At 44.6% G+C, this 20,492-nt stretch overlaps 1 protein-coding gene across 3 annotated transcripts in view; it reads left to right on the forward strand.

The window, feature by feature from the left end:
- The window catches only part of JADE2 (jade family PHD finger 2), a 186,643-nt gene that overhangs the window by 39,104 nt on the left and 127,047 nt on the right, over positions 1-20,492 (forward strand). For all 3 annotated transcript variants that reach the window (XM_063120744.1, XM_063120745.1, XM_063120746.1), the window contains one exon: positions 13,846-14,003. In XM_063120744.1, the coding sequence (XP_062976814.1) occupies positions 13,846-14,003 (158 nt within the window). The remainder of the gene's footprint in view (positions 1-13,845; positions 14,004-20,492) is intronic.

Below are 20,492 nucleotides of genomic sequence, written 5' to 3' on the forward strand. Positions count from 1 at the left end.
CTGCAAACATCAGCTTCCCCCTCAAGTATCTTAACACTTTCATCTTGTTTCTCAGTGGCCTTGTTTTGTCTACAATCCTGGTGGCACTTACCATCTGAGTTCACTATTAGAAGGGTGGTTAGCCCTTTATGAGTCCTTAGCTAAGCTCAAAAAGGAAGTTTGTGACACACTAGGATAAGGCTATTTGCTAAGTTTCAAATTGTTACCCCACATTCCAGGCCACCTCTTCTCTAAATAATGCCAGCATAAGACATGTTCTGCCCAAAACAACGCCCAGAGGGCTCCCATCCCCCTATCCCTACACAACTGGGGCCAACAAAACATCCTTGCTGCACTATTTGGACCCTTAATTTCTGCTTTCATGCCCCCCTCCCTGTTATGGTGTTTCCTAAGGCAGGCCTCTTCGCCTTGCTGTGTGGTAGGGCCAGCAATGTCTCCAGCTGCTTCCACTTTCCTTCCTTTTCATACTCTACTATCTTCTCTAGATGAAGGGAGAAAGATATGAGGCCATCCTCTTCCTCAGGAATTTTGCTTGGGATGTCCTGGATTGTAACCGATGGTATTGTTTCGATAATGGGAGGGAACGGCTGGCTGAGCAGATGCCCCCTGAATCCACTCTGGGAGGTTGGGGGGACCCTCTAGGGCAGATTCTTATTTATTTATTTATTTATTTATTTATTACATTTTTATACCGTCCAATAGCCGAAGCTCTCTGGGCGGTTCACAAAAATTAAAACCATCATAAAACAACCAACATATTGGCACATATGGGGCTGTAGGGGAGAGGACAGGGAAGCCCCCTTGTATGTCTAGAAGTCCTGTTGCACCAGCGGGCTTCCATTTGCACAAGGGTTGGAAGGATCCACACACACCCCTGTCATTAATTGCTTCTTACCCAGTGATTGAAGAAAGGCCAAATAAACTAGATCCCTAAAGCAGGTTCCTTGTCAGGATATGTACATTGTACTATAAATGTAAACAGACAGCTATGCCTTCCCCGACACGGTGGTGAAATGTGAGCAGTATTGATTTCAGTTCATTACATTGTGACTGTGTGCTACCGTCTTGGCCTATCATATTTTTTCTGACTAATTTCTCTTGCCATTAAATTAGAGGTATATCCCTTTAAACAGTTCTCATTGTTTGGAGAAGCAATTAACATCTTCCAAGCAGATCATTGGAACTGGTGTTGCTAAGCAGCAGACCTTTAAAGATAATTTGTCAATTTCTGCAGAAGGAAGAAAATAATAAACAGTCCTATTGAGAGAAAATTGCTTGTTTTCCAGTATGAAACTTCCTCTCCACCATCAGGTCTTCAGTTCATCATTGCCCAATTTATTCTTTATTTATCTTCTATAAATAATTCAGAAGAGCTTGAGTAGAATAATTGAGTCTTTTCCTAAACCCTAATCCCAGATAATTCAAAACTAAAGGGGGGAAATGTTCAGATTACAGTCCAAGTATATTAGCTGTTGGTAGCTTTCCAGTCAAGTGTTCTGGTTTCTTTTAGAAAATTTCTGCAGCTTGCTATCACTTCTAAAGTGTCCCGGTTTTGATAGTTCATAATTTTTGTTGCATTTCCAGTTCTGCACACAAAGCATTACTGTCGCAAAAGAGAAGGTTGACACATTTCCTTGCCTTTGAATCGAGAGGCTTATCTCTTCAAGGGGGACTAAACAAGGGAGGTGGTAATATTGCAAATCCAAGCTGCAGCATGCTTTATCATCTTCAGGGAAATAGATGTAATCATAGCTATTTGGCATAAAATTAGGACTAATCTGCTATCCCAGCCCTGATCTGAAAAGCTAGAAGGGGCAGCTTGGAGGGTGGTAGGAGAAATCGGGTGGGGGTGGGGGGGAGGCATGAAGGGGAAAGATGCAGTGGAGGGAAGATGCAAGCCTCTAACCTGTATGTGGATACATCGGTGAGAAACGGTACCAAAGATTGCTCCACAGCCCCCGTGTGCTTTTATTCACTGCCAATGTCACGTGTTCCCATTCAAAACGTTGTGAACCATTTGCAGCATCAGCTTTGGCTTACGAGGTGATCAAAGTCTCACGCTCTCCGCTCAGTGGGTGAACTCCCTCTGCAAAGGAGATGCCACCAGTGGCTGCGGCAGGTTGAATATGTGTTCAAATACAGAGAAGCCACCACCACCACCACCACCACCACCACCCCGACCCCCCGTCAAGCCATCCTGGTGGCTTAGAATGAATGAAATAAAGGGCTCAAGGGAGCAGGTGGAAAGGAAACAAACAAACAAACAAACCATATTCCGTTTTCACAGCAAGGAGCTGAGCTGCACTGCAACACAAGGCGATTCCCATTCTTCCCGAAGCATATGTCGAAAAAGAAGATGGGTCACCTGCTGCTACAAAAAGAACCCCAGTGGGATTGATGTTTACTGCTGAGTCTTCCCGCCTGTGTGTACAACATGGAAGGATGGGATGGAGGGGGGGGGAAGCACAGAGGGAGGGTGAATGGAGTGAGAGCCACAAGCAGTCAGGTAGCTGACCGTCCATTAGGCAAGCTGCTGCTCTTCATTCATGCCCTCTCGTCGGCCCACCCTCTGCCGAAAGGCCTCCAGATGGTGGGGAGGGCGGGGAGGGAAAGCACTTTACTGCAACAATAACAGAGATTACAGAGGCACGCTTCACTTTGGTGACATTTGGTCTGTGAATGAGAATCTCCCCCTTTGTAGGGGTTCATTGGGCAGGAGTTCAGACGCTGCTTGGATGGGACAATATATAAGCAGATAGACAGCCAGATTAGAGAGAGTTAGCTTTTTATCTCCTGATCCCTTATTAAAACTATTTGGGTGATTCACGCCATTGGAGATTCCCATCTGTGCCTTTTTTTTAAACATGGACTCAGCAAACAGCATCATCCCTGAACACTAACGTATTATAGATTGTCTTCCAACAGCTTGCCAGTTAGTTCCATTGACAAATTTTCTAATTTTTGTTGTGCACCCCTCTGTAGTCATGCCTGCAGGCTAAAGCATGTTATTGGTTGGATGGGTCCCTGGCTTTGGTTTGCTGTTTCTTTCCATCTTATCTTAGGTCAGGCCCCTTTCCCCCCAGTATTTCTCCACCTGCAGAATGTATTGGTAAGAATCCAGCAGTTGCAGACTCAGATTTACTAACAGCTCTGATTATAGGCATGTATAACTTTGCTCAACAAAAACACCTACCCACTACTTATCTGATAATACTTTGGTTTTGATTGAGTTTATCAGTACCAGATTCAAATTTTCTACCATTGCTGATAAGAAAATGTGCTAGGGTCAGTTATCCAAGTGAATACTTGAAGCCATTTGTGATGCTGGGCTTAAGAACTTGATTTTTGGCAGAACTAGGGACACAATACACCATTCTTGAGCCGGCAGGACTATCTGTAGTGGTTTCGGGATGATGGCTAGTGTGCTAATAATTCTTTCATGGCAGACTAGAAACACTTGTATCCAATCTTTCTGTAGGTGACATCCTGTCCTGTCTGTCTTGACTCAAGGTTCCTAGGGGAGCCAATATGAAGGAGTTGGACTAATTAGAAAGGTGAGGCATAGTCAAGTCAAGTCCACCTGGGCTGAGCAGGGCATGGCAGGATGGCTAGGCTCTTTCAGGACATGATAGAGGTGTGCAAAATTATATGTGGTGTAGAGAATGTGGATAGGGAGAAATTTTTCTCCCTCTCTCATAATACTAGAACCTGGAGTCATCCCACGAAGAGGATTTGTAGGAGATTCAGAACAGATAAAAGAAATTACTTCTTCACACAGTGGATGGTTAAACTGTGGAATTCTCTACCACAAGATGTAGTGATGGCTACCAATTTGGATGGATTTAAAAGAGGGTTAAACAAATTCCTGGAGGAGAAAGCTATCAGTGGCTACTAGTCCCAATGGCTCTGTGCTTTCTCCGGTATCAGAGGCAGTGTGTCTATGTACACCAGTTGCTAGGGAGTATGGGCAGGGGGGTGCTGTTGCACTCATGTCCTGCTTGTGGGTCTCCCATGGGCAGCTGGTTGGCCACTGTGTGAACAGAACGCCAGGTTAGATACACCCTTGGTATGATCCGGCATGGTTGTTCTTATGTGCAAATCAGCAAAATGTGAGCTCACCAAAGTTCTCCGTATTCCGTTTTGAAACATGTTTCAACCCAAATCTAAATTGAGATAGGGAGCTTTGTTGTTTTGCATGAAAAAAGTGTGTATTTTTCATGTGTGTTTTTCACATGTACGGATGCTGTCGAACATTTTTTTGTCTCAGCAAATCATATTGCAAGGTTGGAAATGTACAGACTTTGTCCACAGAGCGCATTGGAGTCCTTGTTCGGTCCCAAAAGTGTGAACTTGGTAAAATCCTGATCAAAAATGTCCTGGAACAAATTTCTCGTACATCCTACCCTGGATCCATCTATGCTGACTGGAACTCACTCAGGAAGAGCTGTTGGCTCAGCAACATGCAGATGCCTTTGGAAGGCTGGACTGTTATTAACCCCTCCCCGAGTGGAGAGCTGCCTACTTCTTAAAGGGCCATTGTCTGATTCTTCAGCCGCTGACTCCTATGGCATGAAGGTGGTGAGAACTGTATCGGAAGGGTGCCTTCTGAGTCCGAGGAGTCTGGTAAAGCCACATTCTTTAGCCTGGAAGGTTCCAGAGTAGTAGATGATGGATTGCTGGATGAAGCGTCCCCCACATCTGACCCCTGCTTTGAGCCAGAGGTGGGATTCAGATTGGAGAACATAACACACTCTCCCACCCCAATTTCCACCTCATTTTGTTTATATCAGCATTAAGAACTCCTTGGCCAAAGCAAAATTTTGCAAATAGTCTCCTTGTTACTTACGAAGCATAAGAGCAGAGGGCAAAGGGGATACTTGCCCATGATGCAGGCTTCATATTTAAAGCAGAAAACCAAAACATTTTGGATCTCAGCAAGCAATCCCTTCTTGAAAGCAGAGGGGGGTAGAATTCAAGCTGTATCGCTCAGCATTTCCTTCCTACCTATCTTCTAGCTGCAGCATGTGGTTCTCAACTGGTGTGCTTTAAAACTGAATTAGACAAATGCAAAGAGATAGGTCAATGGCTATCAGGCATGATAGCTAAAAATGGAACCTCCATATTCAGAGGCAGTGTACCTATTATCAGATGCTGAGAACAAACAACAGCACGGGCAGAGTGCCTGCAGAATCCCTGGCAAGCCTTGCTTCTGTGTCTCCTTCAATTCTATGACTGGTTGCTGTTGGGGATGCTGTGTTGAACCAGGTAATGGTGTTGTAACATGGTTTTCTTCAGGCTATTGCAGCTTGCTCTGAAGCATTGACACCTGCTGCTTATTCTCTGTACTGAAGGGGTATTTCCAATATTAATTTTAAACTTGCTTTCTGAAGGTGTTGTGTTTAATTCCTATCCCATTCCAACATTGTTTTTGCCCACGGCAATTTACTGAAGTTGCTCTTGTTGAGGTCTCCAGGGTCTTTTTTCTGGGTCAATCTGATTCTCTCAACCACACCATCATCTTTGGGCTGTCCTCTCCCAGACCTCCCCCTGTCCCTCTGGCTGCCCTTTCTGTAGTCGCTTACACTTTCTCCTGTCATTCCCCGTGGGAGTTCTACAGAACTTGGTATTTGATCCTCTGTTCTTTCCACTCTACACATTCCTCTCTAGATTATTATTATTATTATTATTATTATTTATTTATTTATTTATTTATTTATATAGCACCATCAATGTACTTTATTTTCATATTTTCAGCTTCTCCCTTTAGGCTGAAAAACCTCAAATCTTCTTTTCCATCTCTGGTCTCTCACCTGTCCACGTTTATGGCTGAAATCCAGAAATGTGATTGTGGGAACATGTTGCCAGTGCTTTGCCTGTTGTTTTTACTGCATAAGTTTCCACTGCTGAAGAGACAAGCTGCTTTTAAAACTGAGTAACAGCTTGACTGTTCAGCTGAGGGAAGTACTCATGCAAAAACATCAAACAAAGCTGTGGAGACAAATGCACCTTCTGTATAGGTCTGTATTCTTTTATATTTATTTATTACATTTATTTCCTGCTTTTTTCCCTCCAAGGAACCTAAGGCGGCATACATAATCCTCTTCTCCATTTTATCCTCACAACAGCAACCCTGTGAGGTAGATTGGGCTGAGAGTCTGTGACTGGCCAGTGGGTTTTCATGGCCGAGTGGGGAGTAGAACCCGGATTTCCTGACTTCCAGTCCAACACTCTAGCCACTACACCACACTGGCTCTGTTCTAACCGTCCCAGAGTCAGCTCCTCCTGTATGACACACTGACTGTGAAGTTTAATACAGCCAAGGCAACGTTCCTGATCTTTTCGGTAGATCCATCCTCCGTACTATTTTTCTGTCACTTAGAGATACTTTGTCTTCTTCTTCGTGGTCTCTATGCATCACAGATATGAGCTTTGCGCCTGCGCAGAGCTCGTTTCAGGTACTTCAAAGCTAAGGGAAACATTTTTGAGCGGGAACCCCTCCCCCCTCCTATTGCGCAAGCGCAGCAGTTCCCACCCAAACCCTAGTTCTTCTTCGACTGCCATTGCGGCAACATTGTTTGAGGGACTTACGTTAGTTAATTCTTCAATTTATAGGAAAACTTGTTCGTCGTCTTCAACTTTCAAGACAAAATCTCTATAGTGATTCGCCCCACGGGCATATGGCCATGAAGGCTCCTTTCAGGAAGTGTGTTAGGTGCGGGGGGGGGGGGAAGCTCCCCCCACTGACGGACACTCGTTTTGCCTCATTTGCCTGGGTGAGGGACATAAAGCTGAGTCCTGCCATCACTGCATGAGGATTGCCAAAGACAGAGAGACAGGTGATTTAGAGGGACCTTAAATGTTGTCATTAAACTACATCCAATATATGTTGGGCAGATTGTCATGGTCACCAATGCTGATAGATACACAGTACTTTGCAAACTAGGTATCTGGTAGAAGCTCTATAGGCGAAGTAAAAGGCTTTACTTTATCTTGTTTGCTCTCTCCCTTTAGGAGATAGTCGCTTGGCAATATTGAGTAACTCAAAACAGCCTCTAGCCTGATACACTGACAGAGAACAGCAAACACATGGAATGTATTTCTAAAAGGGCAACAGTGTTCATTATGTTGTCAAAAAGGTCCTAGATTAGCATTGGGTGGTTTTTTTAAAAAAAATATCATTCTTATTGCTTGATAACCAGATATGCAAAACGGCAAGGATTCTGACATCTTTTGCAGATCCTGTCTGAAGTTTAATTAGCATTTATCTTAATCTCATTTTAATTTTTTCACACCAGCAGCATAATCAAATGCTACTGCGGCATTTTCAACAATTACGTTATATTGGCGGATAGAGACTTCAAGGAAGCTGACCTTTCTCAAGCCCAGACTTATAAAGAGTCGGCTGTTAATTATGTTTTTATTGGAAGATGCATCCCAGCTATGTCTGGGCAATTCAGCTTTGCTCAGTTTAGATGGGGTTAGACACATTCTCTGAAGAAATGTGGTGTACAGAAAGAACTGCTGGTGTTCAGAGAGGGGCCCTGACAGTGTAAAAAAAGGTTGCTTATGTTTTTGTATGTTCACTTTAATTGGGTTATCAGCTGAAGTTTCAAGGATTAAACGAACTGACCTAAATATGAGGTCTCTGCTGGGGTTAAATATCCCCCTTCGTATAAAGATTTGGCTTCCAAAATACCTTTTGGAGCATTTTAGCTTTGTATTGGAAGTGTAAAACACTGCCTTTAAATCATTTATTACAGTTCATGCTGAGCAGTAGTTAGGTTGTTCAGAATAAGCTCTGAAAACAAATTAAATGGCATCTGAAGAGAACACCTGATCCATCTCCCATCTTCAGGTAAGATAGCAGAGAAGTCTCCAGAGACGGACTGATTAGAGCTAGGTGGTATCTGAGTATGATTGCTGGTTTTGTAGATTATTGTTTCTGATAAAAACAGATGGCAGAAGGAAGGAGAAATCATCCATTTTCATTTACAAATGACCCTTTATTCCCTGAGAGGACGGATTGCTTTAGTCAAATCATAGTTCTCAGGCAATTTCCTGGTAGAAAAGCTTTATTTACCATGATAGAAATGTTGTTTTTGATAGGGAGTTATTTCTTTTACTATCATAGTGTACATTTAGGGGATGTCGAGAAGGAGAATGGGATGGAAAAGATGAGCTCAGTTAGTTTCCATTGGGCTGCAATATTCTCATAATGGCAAGATTCCACATAGATGTTGGTGTAGCAGTTTCATGGGTCACTGAGAATCTGCTCGTGTTTGGCTAAGGGCTTTAGGCAAAGATATATACTACCATTTGGCTTACCATTTCCCCCTTTTCTCTAAACAAGTATTTTCTTTTCTGCTTCTGTCCCCTCCCAAAACATTTATTTATTTATTTATTTATTTATTTATTTAAACATTTGTATCCCGCCCTATATCACTAGGATCTCAGGGCAGCATACAGATAAAGTTATACATCAATATAACACAATAAATATACACAGCTAAAAATAAATCAAACCATTAATCAAGCTAAAACCAGTATAGAATTTTAAAACAGTAAAACCAATTAAAGCAGTTAAAATAGTGTGAAAGCTTGGTGAATTTAGCCATCAAAGGCTTTGTTAAAAAGCCATGGCTTTACTTGGTGTTGGAATAAAAGTCAGCGTTGGTGCCAGTTGGGCCTCCAAGGGGGGCACATGCCACAGCAGAGAGGGTGGAAGCATATAGGCAGCCAGTGCAATTCTTTTAAGCCTGGTGTTAAATGGTCTTTATGGGATGTACCTGTCAGCAGTCCAGCTGCTGCATTTTGCACTAGCTGCAACTTCTGAATCTTCTTCAAGGGCAGCCCCACGTAGAGTGCATTGCAGTAGTCTAATCTGGAAGTTACCAGTGCATGCATTACTGTGGCTAGGTTATCCCTGTCCCGGAAAGTCCATAGCTGGCGGATCAGCTGAAGCTGGCCCCGAGTACTCTGGGCCACTGAGTCCACCTGGGCCTCCAGTGACAAAGATGGATCTAGGAGTACTCCCAAGCTATGCTCCTGCTCCTTCAGAGGGAGTGCAACCCCATCCAGAGCAGGTCACTTACCCAATTCCTGGACTCGGGAACCACCAATCCACAGAGCTTCCATCTTATCAGGATTCAGCATCAGTTTATTGGCCTTCCATCCAGCCCATTACAGCCTCCAGGCCCTGGTCCAGCACCTTCACTGCCCCAGCTGATTCTGACAACAAGGAGAAGTAGAGCTGAGTATCATCAGCATACTGATGACACCCAACCCCAAAACCCCTAATGACCACACCCAGTGGCTTCATATAGATGTTGAACAGCATGGGATAGAATAGAGCCCTGTGGCACCCCACAACTTAATAGCCATGGGGTGGAACAGGAATCCCCCAATCCCCTCTCTGGAATCCCCTCTCTGGAATCGGCGCTGCAAGTAGGAGCGGAACCACTGTAACACAGTGCCTCCTACCCCCATCTCGCAGAACAGATCCAGTAAGATACCATGATCAATGGTATCAAAAGCCGCTGAGAGATCCAGGAAGATCAACAAGGTAGCACACCCTCTGTCTTTCACCCGGAGTAGGTCGTTGGTCAGAGCAACCAAGGCTGTTTCAGTGCTGTGCCCTGACCTGAAACCAGACTGAAATGGGTCCAAATAATCAGTTTCCTCCAAGCTGCCCAGCCACCACATGCGCAAGCACCTTGCCCCAAAAGGGGATATTAGCAATGGGGTGGTACTTCTCACATACCTCTGGGTCCAGGGCGGTCCACTTCAGGAGAGGGTGCACTAAAACCTCTTTCAAGGCAGCAGGCACCATCCCCTGACAGAGTGAGGCCTTTACCACCCCCTGGACCCACCCAATCAAACCACTTCTGCTGGATCATATTAGCGAAGATGGGCAAGGGTCAACCTTGTATGTGGTAGGATGGACTGATTCAAGCATCTTGTCCACGTCATCAGGCTAAAACAACTGGAAGTGATCCTAGAAAATATGACCAGGCGGGGCACTGGACACCTCCCCAGGCTCTGCGGTAACTGTGACATCAAGTTCTGAACGAAGACGAACTACTTTCTCCTCGAAGTGCCTAGCGAATTTATTACAGCAGATGACTGAGGGTTCCAATCCCAGTTTCTCTGAGCCCAAGCTTCTTCCCAACATGCTCTTCACCACTCGGAATAATTCTGCTGGGCGGCATTTTGAGGATGAAATGATAGAGAAGATGATACAAAAGAACAAGTTCTTTTTAGAGGAGGGAGAAAATGAAACACAGGCCTCATCTACACCTATCATCACACATGACACAGAGGCCAACCCAAGTTTGCCACCAAGTATATAATCAATTGGGGCTGCAGGACATCCCAGTTTCCTGACAAGTGTACTTGCATGATTCACTTATAAAAGGTAATGTGTGAAGTAGCCCTTTGTCAAAACAAGGTTCCCTGTGCCAAAAAATATCTGTTTGAGCTTCCGCATAGGTAGGAGCGCTTCCAATGTGCCCAGCATCTGGAGATTGTCTCTGGTTATTATCACTCAGAACCGGAAGCAGTTTTCTTTGTTTTTTGTTTTAATTGCAGCGTATTGAGAAACCTCACTTCTGGGATAGGTGACAAAGTCCCCACGCAGTGTTAGTTCATACACTCACCAGTCTGCAGATCCCCTGCACATGGTGAAGCGTGACTCCATGTGCATGCTTACTGCTACAGTATGTGCATGCATCTAGTCCCCATGATTCTTCCAGTTTGAGAACTCTGGGAATTTCAAGGAAATTGAGTGGTATGTGTATACACAGCAACATTGGTACACGAGTACGCCCCATACAAACATTATGTCATGTGGGAGGAAGGGCCATAGCTGAGGGGTAGAGCACCTGCTTTGCATGCAGAAAGTCCCAGGTTCAGTACCTGGCATCTCCACATAAGGCTGGAAAAACTCCTGCCTGAAACCCTGGAGTCCCACTGCCAGTCAGTGTTGACAATACTGGGCTCGATGGACCCATGGTCTGACTTGGCATAAGGCAAGTGGTACAGTGGTGGGATCTTGTGGCCACCTGCATTCTACACCTTACATGGGATTTCCAGATAGATAAGTGTATGAGCAGGACTGTCTTTAGAACTAATCTTTCACTGATGCATGTACGCACTTTCTCTCTTGACCAATGAAATCATGCACAAAAGTAAAGGTGGGAAAAATCAGAAAGAAAAGAAACTTCTCCTCCTCCTGGCAACCATCTGTACCTCGGTAGTGAGGCTAACCTTCTTCCCCCCACTTTTTATTATTTTTGAGAATGATGGCCTTAAAGCAATCTTAAGGAAAACAATTGAGGAATGATTATTTAAGGAAACAATATAAGGTTCTTTTGAACCTTCTGAAAGAGAGGTGAGGGAATGGAGTTGCTCAGGCCAGAGAGGCTTGCCTGGTTCTCTGCTAACATCCAGCTGCCACACACTACATACAGCTGGGTGAATTGCAAACATCTCAGCTGAAAAATCACCTGGCAGCAGTTTAGTGAAGATTAATAATGCTTCTTGCCAGACTGTCCCAGGCCAAACACAACTCCTGCCACTTGGTGACCTCCAGAACAAAAGTAAACAGACCTTTTGCAGGTTCAACGGTGACCTTTCTAGTTCTTCAAACAACTGGTGATAAAAAAACAACTGTTAAGAATGTATGTGTTCACACTTCAGCTCAGAGATTAGACGCAAGCACACTCTGTTGCTTTCCCATAATAAATTTTGTTGGAAAATGAGAGCAAACCCAAGCATCCCTTCGCTTCTAGGCAATATAGTCACGGATATTTGCACTATAGTCCTGTTCAGATAACAGCTATGTCCAAATTGCTGTAAGGTTTGGAGTTTCTTCCTCATAACCTAACTGTGGGGTACAAAACTGAGATTAAAAAATAAACCATTAGTGCTTCCTTGCTAATATTCATCTCCATGACAAGAGCCAGATAAGTTTCTGACCTATAGTGAACGTGGTTGGGGTCTTTGGCCATCACTAACAACTTAGTTGCCATTTTCCTTACTAATACTACATGCAGTCTGATCCATTTCCGCTGCACTTTTGGAATAACCCCAGTGGGAAGCCATGAAGCTTGCTGCTAGTGTTGTGTGGAGCTCTGAAAGCAAGGCAAGACCACCTTTTCATTTCAACAACAAGAACTCTGTGTGGGTGTGGGTTTATTTGAATCCTTGCACTTAAAAATCCAGTATTGTTGATGCTGAATAGTGTTGTGCCCTGAAAGCTTCTAAAGGTCAGGTGCAGAAGAGTTGTTTTTGTTTGGGGTTTTTGCAGAATTGCCTGCAATAATCTAAGAACGAAAGATGCATATGAGAATCAGGTGAATGTGCAGATGTCCAAGACGTTCAAGTACAAGAAAACATTGACATGTTCTAGGAGAGGCTGGCAGAGTGGAAAACCTGAGTCATTTCAGTGGCTAAATTAGTTTAAATTAAATGTTTTTGCGGCTGTGCTAAGTCCATCCGTTGTCTGAAGGAAAGACAGCATTTAGCTTCTTGCTCTAAAGCTAAGTGGCTTCGGACGCAATACTGTACATGTTTATACAGAAAAAAACCCTACAACTCCCAGTATGCCCTTGACTTTGGAAGACTGTATGATGAGCAGTGTTGTCTAGTTAGTAGATCCATTGTGTTTTGTGTATCCAGTTAAAAGCATTGTATTTTTTTTGTAGGAATGTTGGGCTAGGACACTGGGAACCCCCACTCAGTCCTGAAGCTCACTGAGTGGCCTTGAGGAAAATATTCTCCTTCAGTTTAGCCTAACCCACAGGGTCCTTATGAGGCTAAAACATCCCTCTGAATGCCTCAGAGGATGAGCAGGATGAAAATCCGTTATAATCTTTGGCATTCCCTTTGTTGGCTTCCCACCATTCATTTTTAGATTGTAAGCTCCTCAAAGCAGGGACCGGACCTTTTGTGCAATGGTACGAACACCATTTATATTGATAATCAGCATGTACATTGATGGCCATATATAATGACAGTAATAAATAATCTGACAAAATATAATGTAGTACTTTAAAGTATCATCAGTAATAACACTACTACTACTACCACCACCACCACCACCACTATTGGAGTTAGCAATATCAAAATCATTTGTGCTTCAGAGCTAAGAGTATCCATCTTTTGGGAAGCAACCCAACTCTTCTCTGGCATGAAAAAGAGGTGTCCTGGGACAGTTCATAGTATGCATAACCTAGAGAGGAGGAGAATTCATCACACAAAACAGATTCAATCAGTCAGGTCTTCATGAATTAGTGTGAATAGCTAGGAAAATTCAAGAAAATAAGGAAAGCAAACAAACTGAAACTCTGACTAGGATTCAGTGAAGCCACCCTGTAGAAATTCCAGTAGTTCTTCCCATTTGTGCTAACAAATGGGTTCCTTGTGGAATAACTTCAGATGCAGCTATCTTCCTTTTCTCACCCAAAATGTTTCTTCGGGGTCAATTGTGCTGAATTGACTCCGTGTTTGCCTGACAATGACCTGGTTCGCACATAACAAGAAGCCACCATGGGTGAATTTCCCTGTAGATGGTCTTGTTGCAGCTGCCATTTTGAATATTTGGGGCCTGGTGGGGACGGACCATAACTTCTTGTTTCGTGTGAACAGTGAGGGGGTGTTGTTGGAGTGGCTGACAAACTTAACAAGGTTTTTCCCTAGATACATTCCCTTGATTTAAAGCTTGGCAAAGTTTTCCTTTGATACATTGCTGAAGCCAGTGGGAAACCTGAGCATCAGCTTCCAAAGGCTTTATATGTCAGTGATTTGTCCTGCCTCTCACAGTCCCACGGGCGTTTTCTTCTTCAGGTTTTCCGTACCGATCTGATAACAGCTATGAAGATTCCAGATTCTTACCAGTTGAGCCCAGATGAATACTACATTCTTGCTGATCCCTGGAGGCAAGAGTGGGAGAAAGGGGTTCAGGTGCCAGCCAATACGGAAGCAATCCCGGAACCAATGGTTAGGTAAGTAAGCCTGATCCTGGTAGCGAGATACAGTCATTTCTTTTTCCTCAGTAGGACAGAGCCCAGGGCCATATTCTGCCTCTATGTTTCACAAAGGAGCTTCAAAAATCATTTTAAAATGAATAAATGTCTACCCAGTAATTAAGGCGAATAAATAATTAAGCCTGGAATTTCAGCTTGGTTAAAAAGGTGGAACATGATAATAAAAACGCTGGTCTTGTTGTACAGCGAGATGTGAGGGAGCTAACACTTCCTATCGGGCTGTAAAAAGAGTCCGGATCTGAAATGCCAAGCAACATCCTTAGGCAGCTGCTGTGGTTACAGGAATCCTGCAGGGCCTACAACCAACACTTCTCCTGGACCCTTTTTAAGCAACACACACGTTCCTAGTGCTCAGTGGCTGGGAAGTTGCTATTTTAATTTCTCAGAATACTCCTGACAGAGTATTGCTCCAAGGCATCATGGGAAATTAAAATGGCTGATGCTCAGCACTAATCAAAGGCTGATCAGAGCAGCGTTGCCACTGGGAAGCTTGTTTTTAGGAGGAAGGGAGTGGTATAAGAACAGGGCCACCATAGGGCACCAACCCTGGAAAAGTAAATACAGAAGACTGAACCCCTGCTTGCAGGCTCCAGGGAGAACTGTTCGCTTCCTTCCCAAAACATCTAGTTCAGGGCTCTTTGAGGAGGCTGAATAAGTCTAACTGGTGTTTTGGCTGCCTTGGACTCTAAGCTGGAAGGTGGAACCAGCTGTCTGTGCCACTCAGGATGGGACCAACCCTGCTATAGCCATGGCTGCCACAAAGATGGCCTTGCAAGTATGACTTGATGGATCAAAGGTGTTGGGGCTTAATGAGCGAGTGTTATGTGCACCTGAAAATGTACCCTGTGTGTGAAGGACACAAGCATATCCCTTATTCCAGATAATCTGAGTGGATTTAGGTACCCAGAAGCCAGCTGACAGTTAGGTAAAAGCCTTCTGTATTACTTAAAGGTTGCAGGCTGTATTGCATTGGAGCCGTTGAGGGGTACTTGTTTCCAGGGTTATATTTTTCACCCTTCTCCTGCCTATCCACATGACTTGCATGGATGATAACAGGAGAATAGGAAAGTCAAAGTTGTTAAGTTTGACGAGAGTTTGAACACCAGGCAATTGCCCCCACCCCCATTCCACCAAGGTCTGTTATCCAAAGTTCATAGAAAATCAGACAGAACCACATTCTGCGTATGAAACTTCCAACCTCCCTGTTCTCATAGTTTCTGAACATTGTATAGAGCCAGTTGAAACCCTCAAAATGGTTTTCACTCTGAGCATCCACAAGGATGCAACCTCATGGAAAATGTGGAAGTGATCCATGGGTACAGCTGCAGCGTCCTGGAAGTGATGATTCCCATGGCAGCCTGCTGCCACAAGGGCAGGAACCACCACTGGGACTCCGCGGCTGCCTCCATGGACAGTGAGTTGCACTGCCTATTCTCCATACCAGTCTTCCCCAGCCTGGTGCCCTCTAGATCTTTTGGATGACAACTCCCATCATCCCTGGCCCATTGGCCATGCTGGCTGGGGCTGGTGGGAGCTGTAGTAAAAACATCTGGAGGGTACCAGGTTAGGGAAAGCTGCTCCACATGAACAAATTTCTGGGGACTGTTGAGGCTTGATATGAGACACCCTGAGAAGGACTGTTTGCCCAATGATACCATGTAGATCAGCCTTCTCAAACACGGTGCCCTCCTGATGTTTTGGGCTCAAACTCCCATCAGCTCCAGCCACCATGGCCAGTGGTCAGGAATGCTTTGAGTTGTTGGCAAAAACATATAGAGGACACCAGATTGGGGAAGGCTGATGTAGATACTGACACATTTAAAGTGAGTGGCTGCCAGTGAGGGATGCATAGTATGGGATGCACCGTAGTCTTGTTTTCCTTTTTCTCTGGTATATCCTTAGAGTAGATTTTCATAGATTGGTGCTGTGACAACCTAGCCTGAGAAGGCCAATGTGGTGCAGTGGTTAGAGTATTGGACTGGAACCTGGGAGATCCAGGTTCTAGTCCCCACTCAACCATGAAGCTCACTGGATGACTTTGGGCCAGTTACTGACTCTCAGCCTAACTTACCTACCTCTGGGTTGTTGTCAGAATAAAATGGTGATTCTATCCAAAGTTTTGGGGTGTGGTGCCACCAGTACGCTGATGACATCCAACTCTACTACTCCTTTCTACCCAATTCCAAGGAAGTGGTTTCTGTGCTAAGCCGGTGTCTGTCGGCAGTAATGGACTGGATGAGGGCGAACAAATTGAAGCTTAATCCAGACAAGACAGAGGTGGTCTTAGTCAACTGAAAGGCAGAGCAGGGAATAGGGATTCAACTTGTGCTGGATGGGGTTATACTCCCCCTGAAGACACAGGTTCGCAGTTTGGGTGTACTCCTGGATTTAGCCCTGAGCCTGGATGCACAGGTTCCAGCAGCAGCCAGGAGTGCATTTGCACAGTTAAAGCTAGTGCGCCAGCTGCGCCAGTTCCTGGAGATGTCAGACCTGGCCATGGTGACACATGCCTTAGTTACACCCCGTTTGGATTACTGCAACATGCTCTACATGGGGCTGCCTTTGAAGACTGTTCGGAAACTTCAGCTTGTTCAAAGAGCTGCAGCCAGAGTGTTGACCGGGGCTGGTCACAGGGAGCACACAACTCCCCTGTTAAAACAGCTCCACTGGCTTCCAGTCTGTTTCCGGCCACAATTCAAAGTGCTCGTAATGATCTATAAAGCCCTATACAGCTCGGGTCCAGGTTATCTGAAATACCGTATTCTTCCTTAAGAGCCTGCCTGTGCTTTGAGACCTTCTGGGGAAGCCCTTCTTTCAGTCCTGGTGGGAACATGGGAGAGAGCATTCTCGGTGGCTGCTCCAGTGCTCTGGAAGTCTCTTCCCAGGGAAGCTAGACTGATGTGCTTTTGGAGGCAGGCAAAAACTTTTTTGTTCCAGCGGGCCTTTGTGGAATAATCTGGGCTTCCGTCTGTGCTAATGTCTTTTAAAATTGCCATGTATTTTAAATGTTTTAATATTGGAATATATTTTAAACGTTTGTATATTTCTGTTCATAGGTTTTAAAATGTATATGTTTAAATTTTGTAAGGCCGCCTTGAGGCCCAGTATTGGGCAAAAGGCGGGATACAAAAAGGTGGCAAAAGAAGGACTCAACCCCAAATCTCCCATTTCTTAGCATCTATATCAGCTTCTTCTTATTATATGCTGAACCTGAGTTTCCTATTTTAGAGCGTTTCCTATTTTAATGAATACAGAGCAGCTCTTGCACATAACATACTGCAAAAGTGACTGACTGCATTCAAACAGACTTTGGCTCATAATATTCCTGCCTGTGCTTTTTACTTCTTTCTTTCTTTCTTTCTTTCTTTCTTTCTTTCTTTCTTGTGGTTTTCAAGTCGACTTTGATAAGAATAGCAAAGATCTTGGGGGCTTTCTGAACTTAAAAGATGTTACATGTTGTTCTGGAGGCCACTGTTAATTTGCAAAAATCAGTGCACTGGCAGAACTCAGGAGAGTTTTAAGCACATTAAGGTGTTTTCAGATTTCATGCAGGAAATTCCACCCTCCCCCCTTCAAAGGATGGAAATACTTCAGTAAAGTCAATAACTGCCTGAAGCACAGCTTGTCCAGCAGTGACAGCAGCAACAGCTGTTGGTGGAGGAAAGTTATGAAATAAACTTTTGTGTGCTCATCTCCCTTCCATAAGGACAGGGGAAGAAAAGTAATGGGAAGACAACAAAACTTTAATGAGGAATCTGAACGGTGCAGAATGGAAACCATAAAAAGGGGGGTTTCAAGTTGAGTTTAATTCTTGAAGAAATGCTGGGTGGAATATCTATTTTTACCAACTTTGATACACAACCACAGTCTCTAGTCATAAATGCCCTGCTCCAGAGCTGAAGGTTGATTTTGGTGCCGTGTCAAGATGAAAAGTGATAGCTTGGCGCTGCCTGGGCCGGAGGTGCCTATTTAAAGCCAGACTAAACGGATTCACATTTTTGCAAGTAGGCTTTGCAGGCAGGCAGTTTGTTTAACGTTATCTGCTCTTTCACCCCAGTAAGGAGGCTGCTGAAAACTCTGGTCACTGTCCAGCACAGACGGAGGCACCCATAAATCCAAAGAAATCCAGGCTTAATCATGCCTAACTCCATGTTGGAGTTGCAGCAGAACCTTGGCTCAGTGTGCTACATAGAGTTCTTGAAGGGGTGCTTGGCTGGACATTGTTTCGGGGGGAGGAATCCTCTTGCATTACCAAAAGTGTTGGTTTGGGTAAGGAAATGTATACTTTCCTAGGACTGTAGAAGTTTAGGTCTTCATGATTCTGTCCTGTTTTCTGAACCCAGGAATGAATTACGCTGCCCACTCCATTTGCGGCAGCCTTTGATACCATCTGAATCCAATCTAAATTCACCAAGAGGTTGCATATAGTTTTAATAGTTTTTATTGTTTTAAAGTTCTGTACTGGTTTATTAGCTTGATTAATGGTTTAATTTGTTTTTAGCTATGTATATTTATTGTTTTATACTGATTGTGTGATTTTGTCTGTATGCCACGCTGAGATCCTAGTGATATAAGGTGTGATATAAATGTTTAAATAAATAAATAAATCTTGACTCTTGGGAAAGAGTTTTGCTAAAACTGTTCGCTCTGCCCTATCTGTTCTCTGGCCTGTTGGGCTACTCTTCTACTTGTGAGGTGCTGAGGGGCTTAAGCCATGAGTCCTGTAGGTCAGGCACTAATTCCATACATCAGATGTAGGCAGACCTAAGGTAAATGGATTGTGCCTTGTTTTTTACTAGAAGCCTGAGATCCACCGACCAAAACCAGGTGCAAAATTGTGATTCAGAGGAGCAAAGCCAGAAGCAAAATGGTTGTTCAACAGGTGGAGCTAATAATCTACTTCACTTTGTGAGCCATCCACCTGGATAATCTACATAAGCAAATATAAATTTACATCTGTGTTAGTACAGATCAGGAATCTCAGCTAATTAAGGGGTGAAGAAGGTAGTCATTTCATTGCTCTTGTTAAATAACTGGGTGTTAGAGATGCTTTTCAGTCCATTGCAAAGCATCCAGTGATCTATCAGTGATCTATCCACAGGTTGTGGAGTGGGAGGAATAGTGAATTGCACACTCATTCCCCACTGCCAGGAGGACCTGACACCGCCTCATCCAGTGGGTGCTCCAGAGAGCCCCGCCAGCCGTTCTCCCACTGTGACATTTGCTGTGGTGGGAGAGTGTGACCAGCAAGGCTCTCTGGAGCAGCCCCCCGCTCAGCGATGCAGGCAGGTGCTCCAGTAAGCACCAGCGGTCTTGCTCACCTGCTGCGGCAAATGCTACAGTGAGAGAATGTTCAGCGGGGCTGTCCAGAGCAGCAGCCCACCCTCTGTTTCTCTCTAAGAATCCTCTCCGTATGAGCCAGAAGGTCGGTGGGCTTTCTGGAGAGCAGGTTGGCCAAAGAAGCGACTGGCACAGCTCTTTAGACAGCTGGCCAGGCCAAAAGCTCTGGCTCTGAAGGGGTCCTTCCTCAGGGCTAGGCGTTGTGAGAGGGTTGTCCTAAGAGATTGCCCATACAAGCAATCTCCTGGGACATCCCTCCCATTCCTGGCTCTGAGGAAGAAATTCCTCAGAGCCAGGCTTTTCAGCTAGTTCTCTGAAGAGCCATGTTGGCTGCTTCCTCCAGCTGACGTGGCTCTCCAGAGAGCCTGCCTGCCCGCTCTCTGTCTCGAGCTGAGAGGTACCTCAGTGCAAGCCAGACAGTAGGTGGTGGTGAGCAATGTGGTAGTGGGACTCAGTGGAGGCAGAGTTAGTGGCAGCACGTGTTCTGTGCCCCCTCCCTATCAGAGGAGGAAAATAAAAGGAGTTGATGTAGGACACCAGCAACATAAACAACTATTCTCCTGCTCTTGGGAATCAGGTGATTCCAGAGAGCCAATCATGTTCCACTGCCTTCTACAAAACTCCCAGATTTGCTGCATTTCTTCAGTCTGGTCAGCTTGTCACTGAGGGAGGCTTCTGGAATCCCTTCCCCTCATCAGATTATTTGCTCCCAGTTTTTGTAAGCTCTTGGATCTGAACATCTCATGAATTCTGCAGGTCATGTGGATAGGGTTCCAGTAGGATACATCTGTACTTTTCTCCCTTCCCCTCCTTGTATTCATCCTTACTCAGCCATCTGCACAGTGGGAGCAAGACTTCATTCTAAACCAGTAAATAGAGATGGAAACCACAGTTTCCTGTGTCAGTAAAGCAGGTGCATCTAATGTGCCCAGAACTTCCTGTTATGTGACCATTTTAGTTTCTCACTCCACAGAAATGCTTTACTGCAGCTCGTCTCCCATTCAGCTTTCAAAACTAGGAGTGAGCTTTCAAGAGAGTCAATCTCCTTGCAAGTCTCTGTTAAGATACTGCTCAGTTGTATCTCAGTTGTGGTCACATTTTAAGAAT

The sequence above is a fragment of the Elgaria multicarinata genome, chromosome 3 (assembly GCF_023053635.1).
Source record: "Elgaria multicarinata webbii isolate HBS135686 ecotype San Diego chromosome 3, rElgMul1.1.pri, whole genome shotgun sequence".
NCBI classification, from domain to species: domain Eukaryota; kingdom Metazoa; phylum Chordata; class Lepidosauria; order Squamata; family Anguidae; genus Elgaria; species Elgaria multicarinata.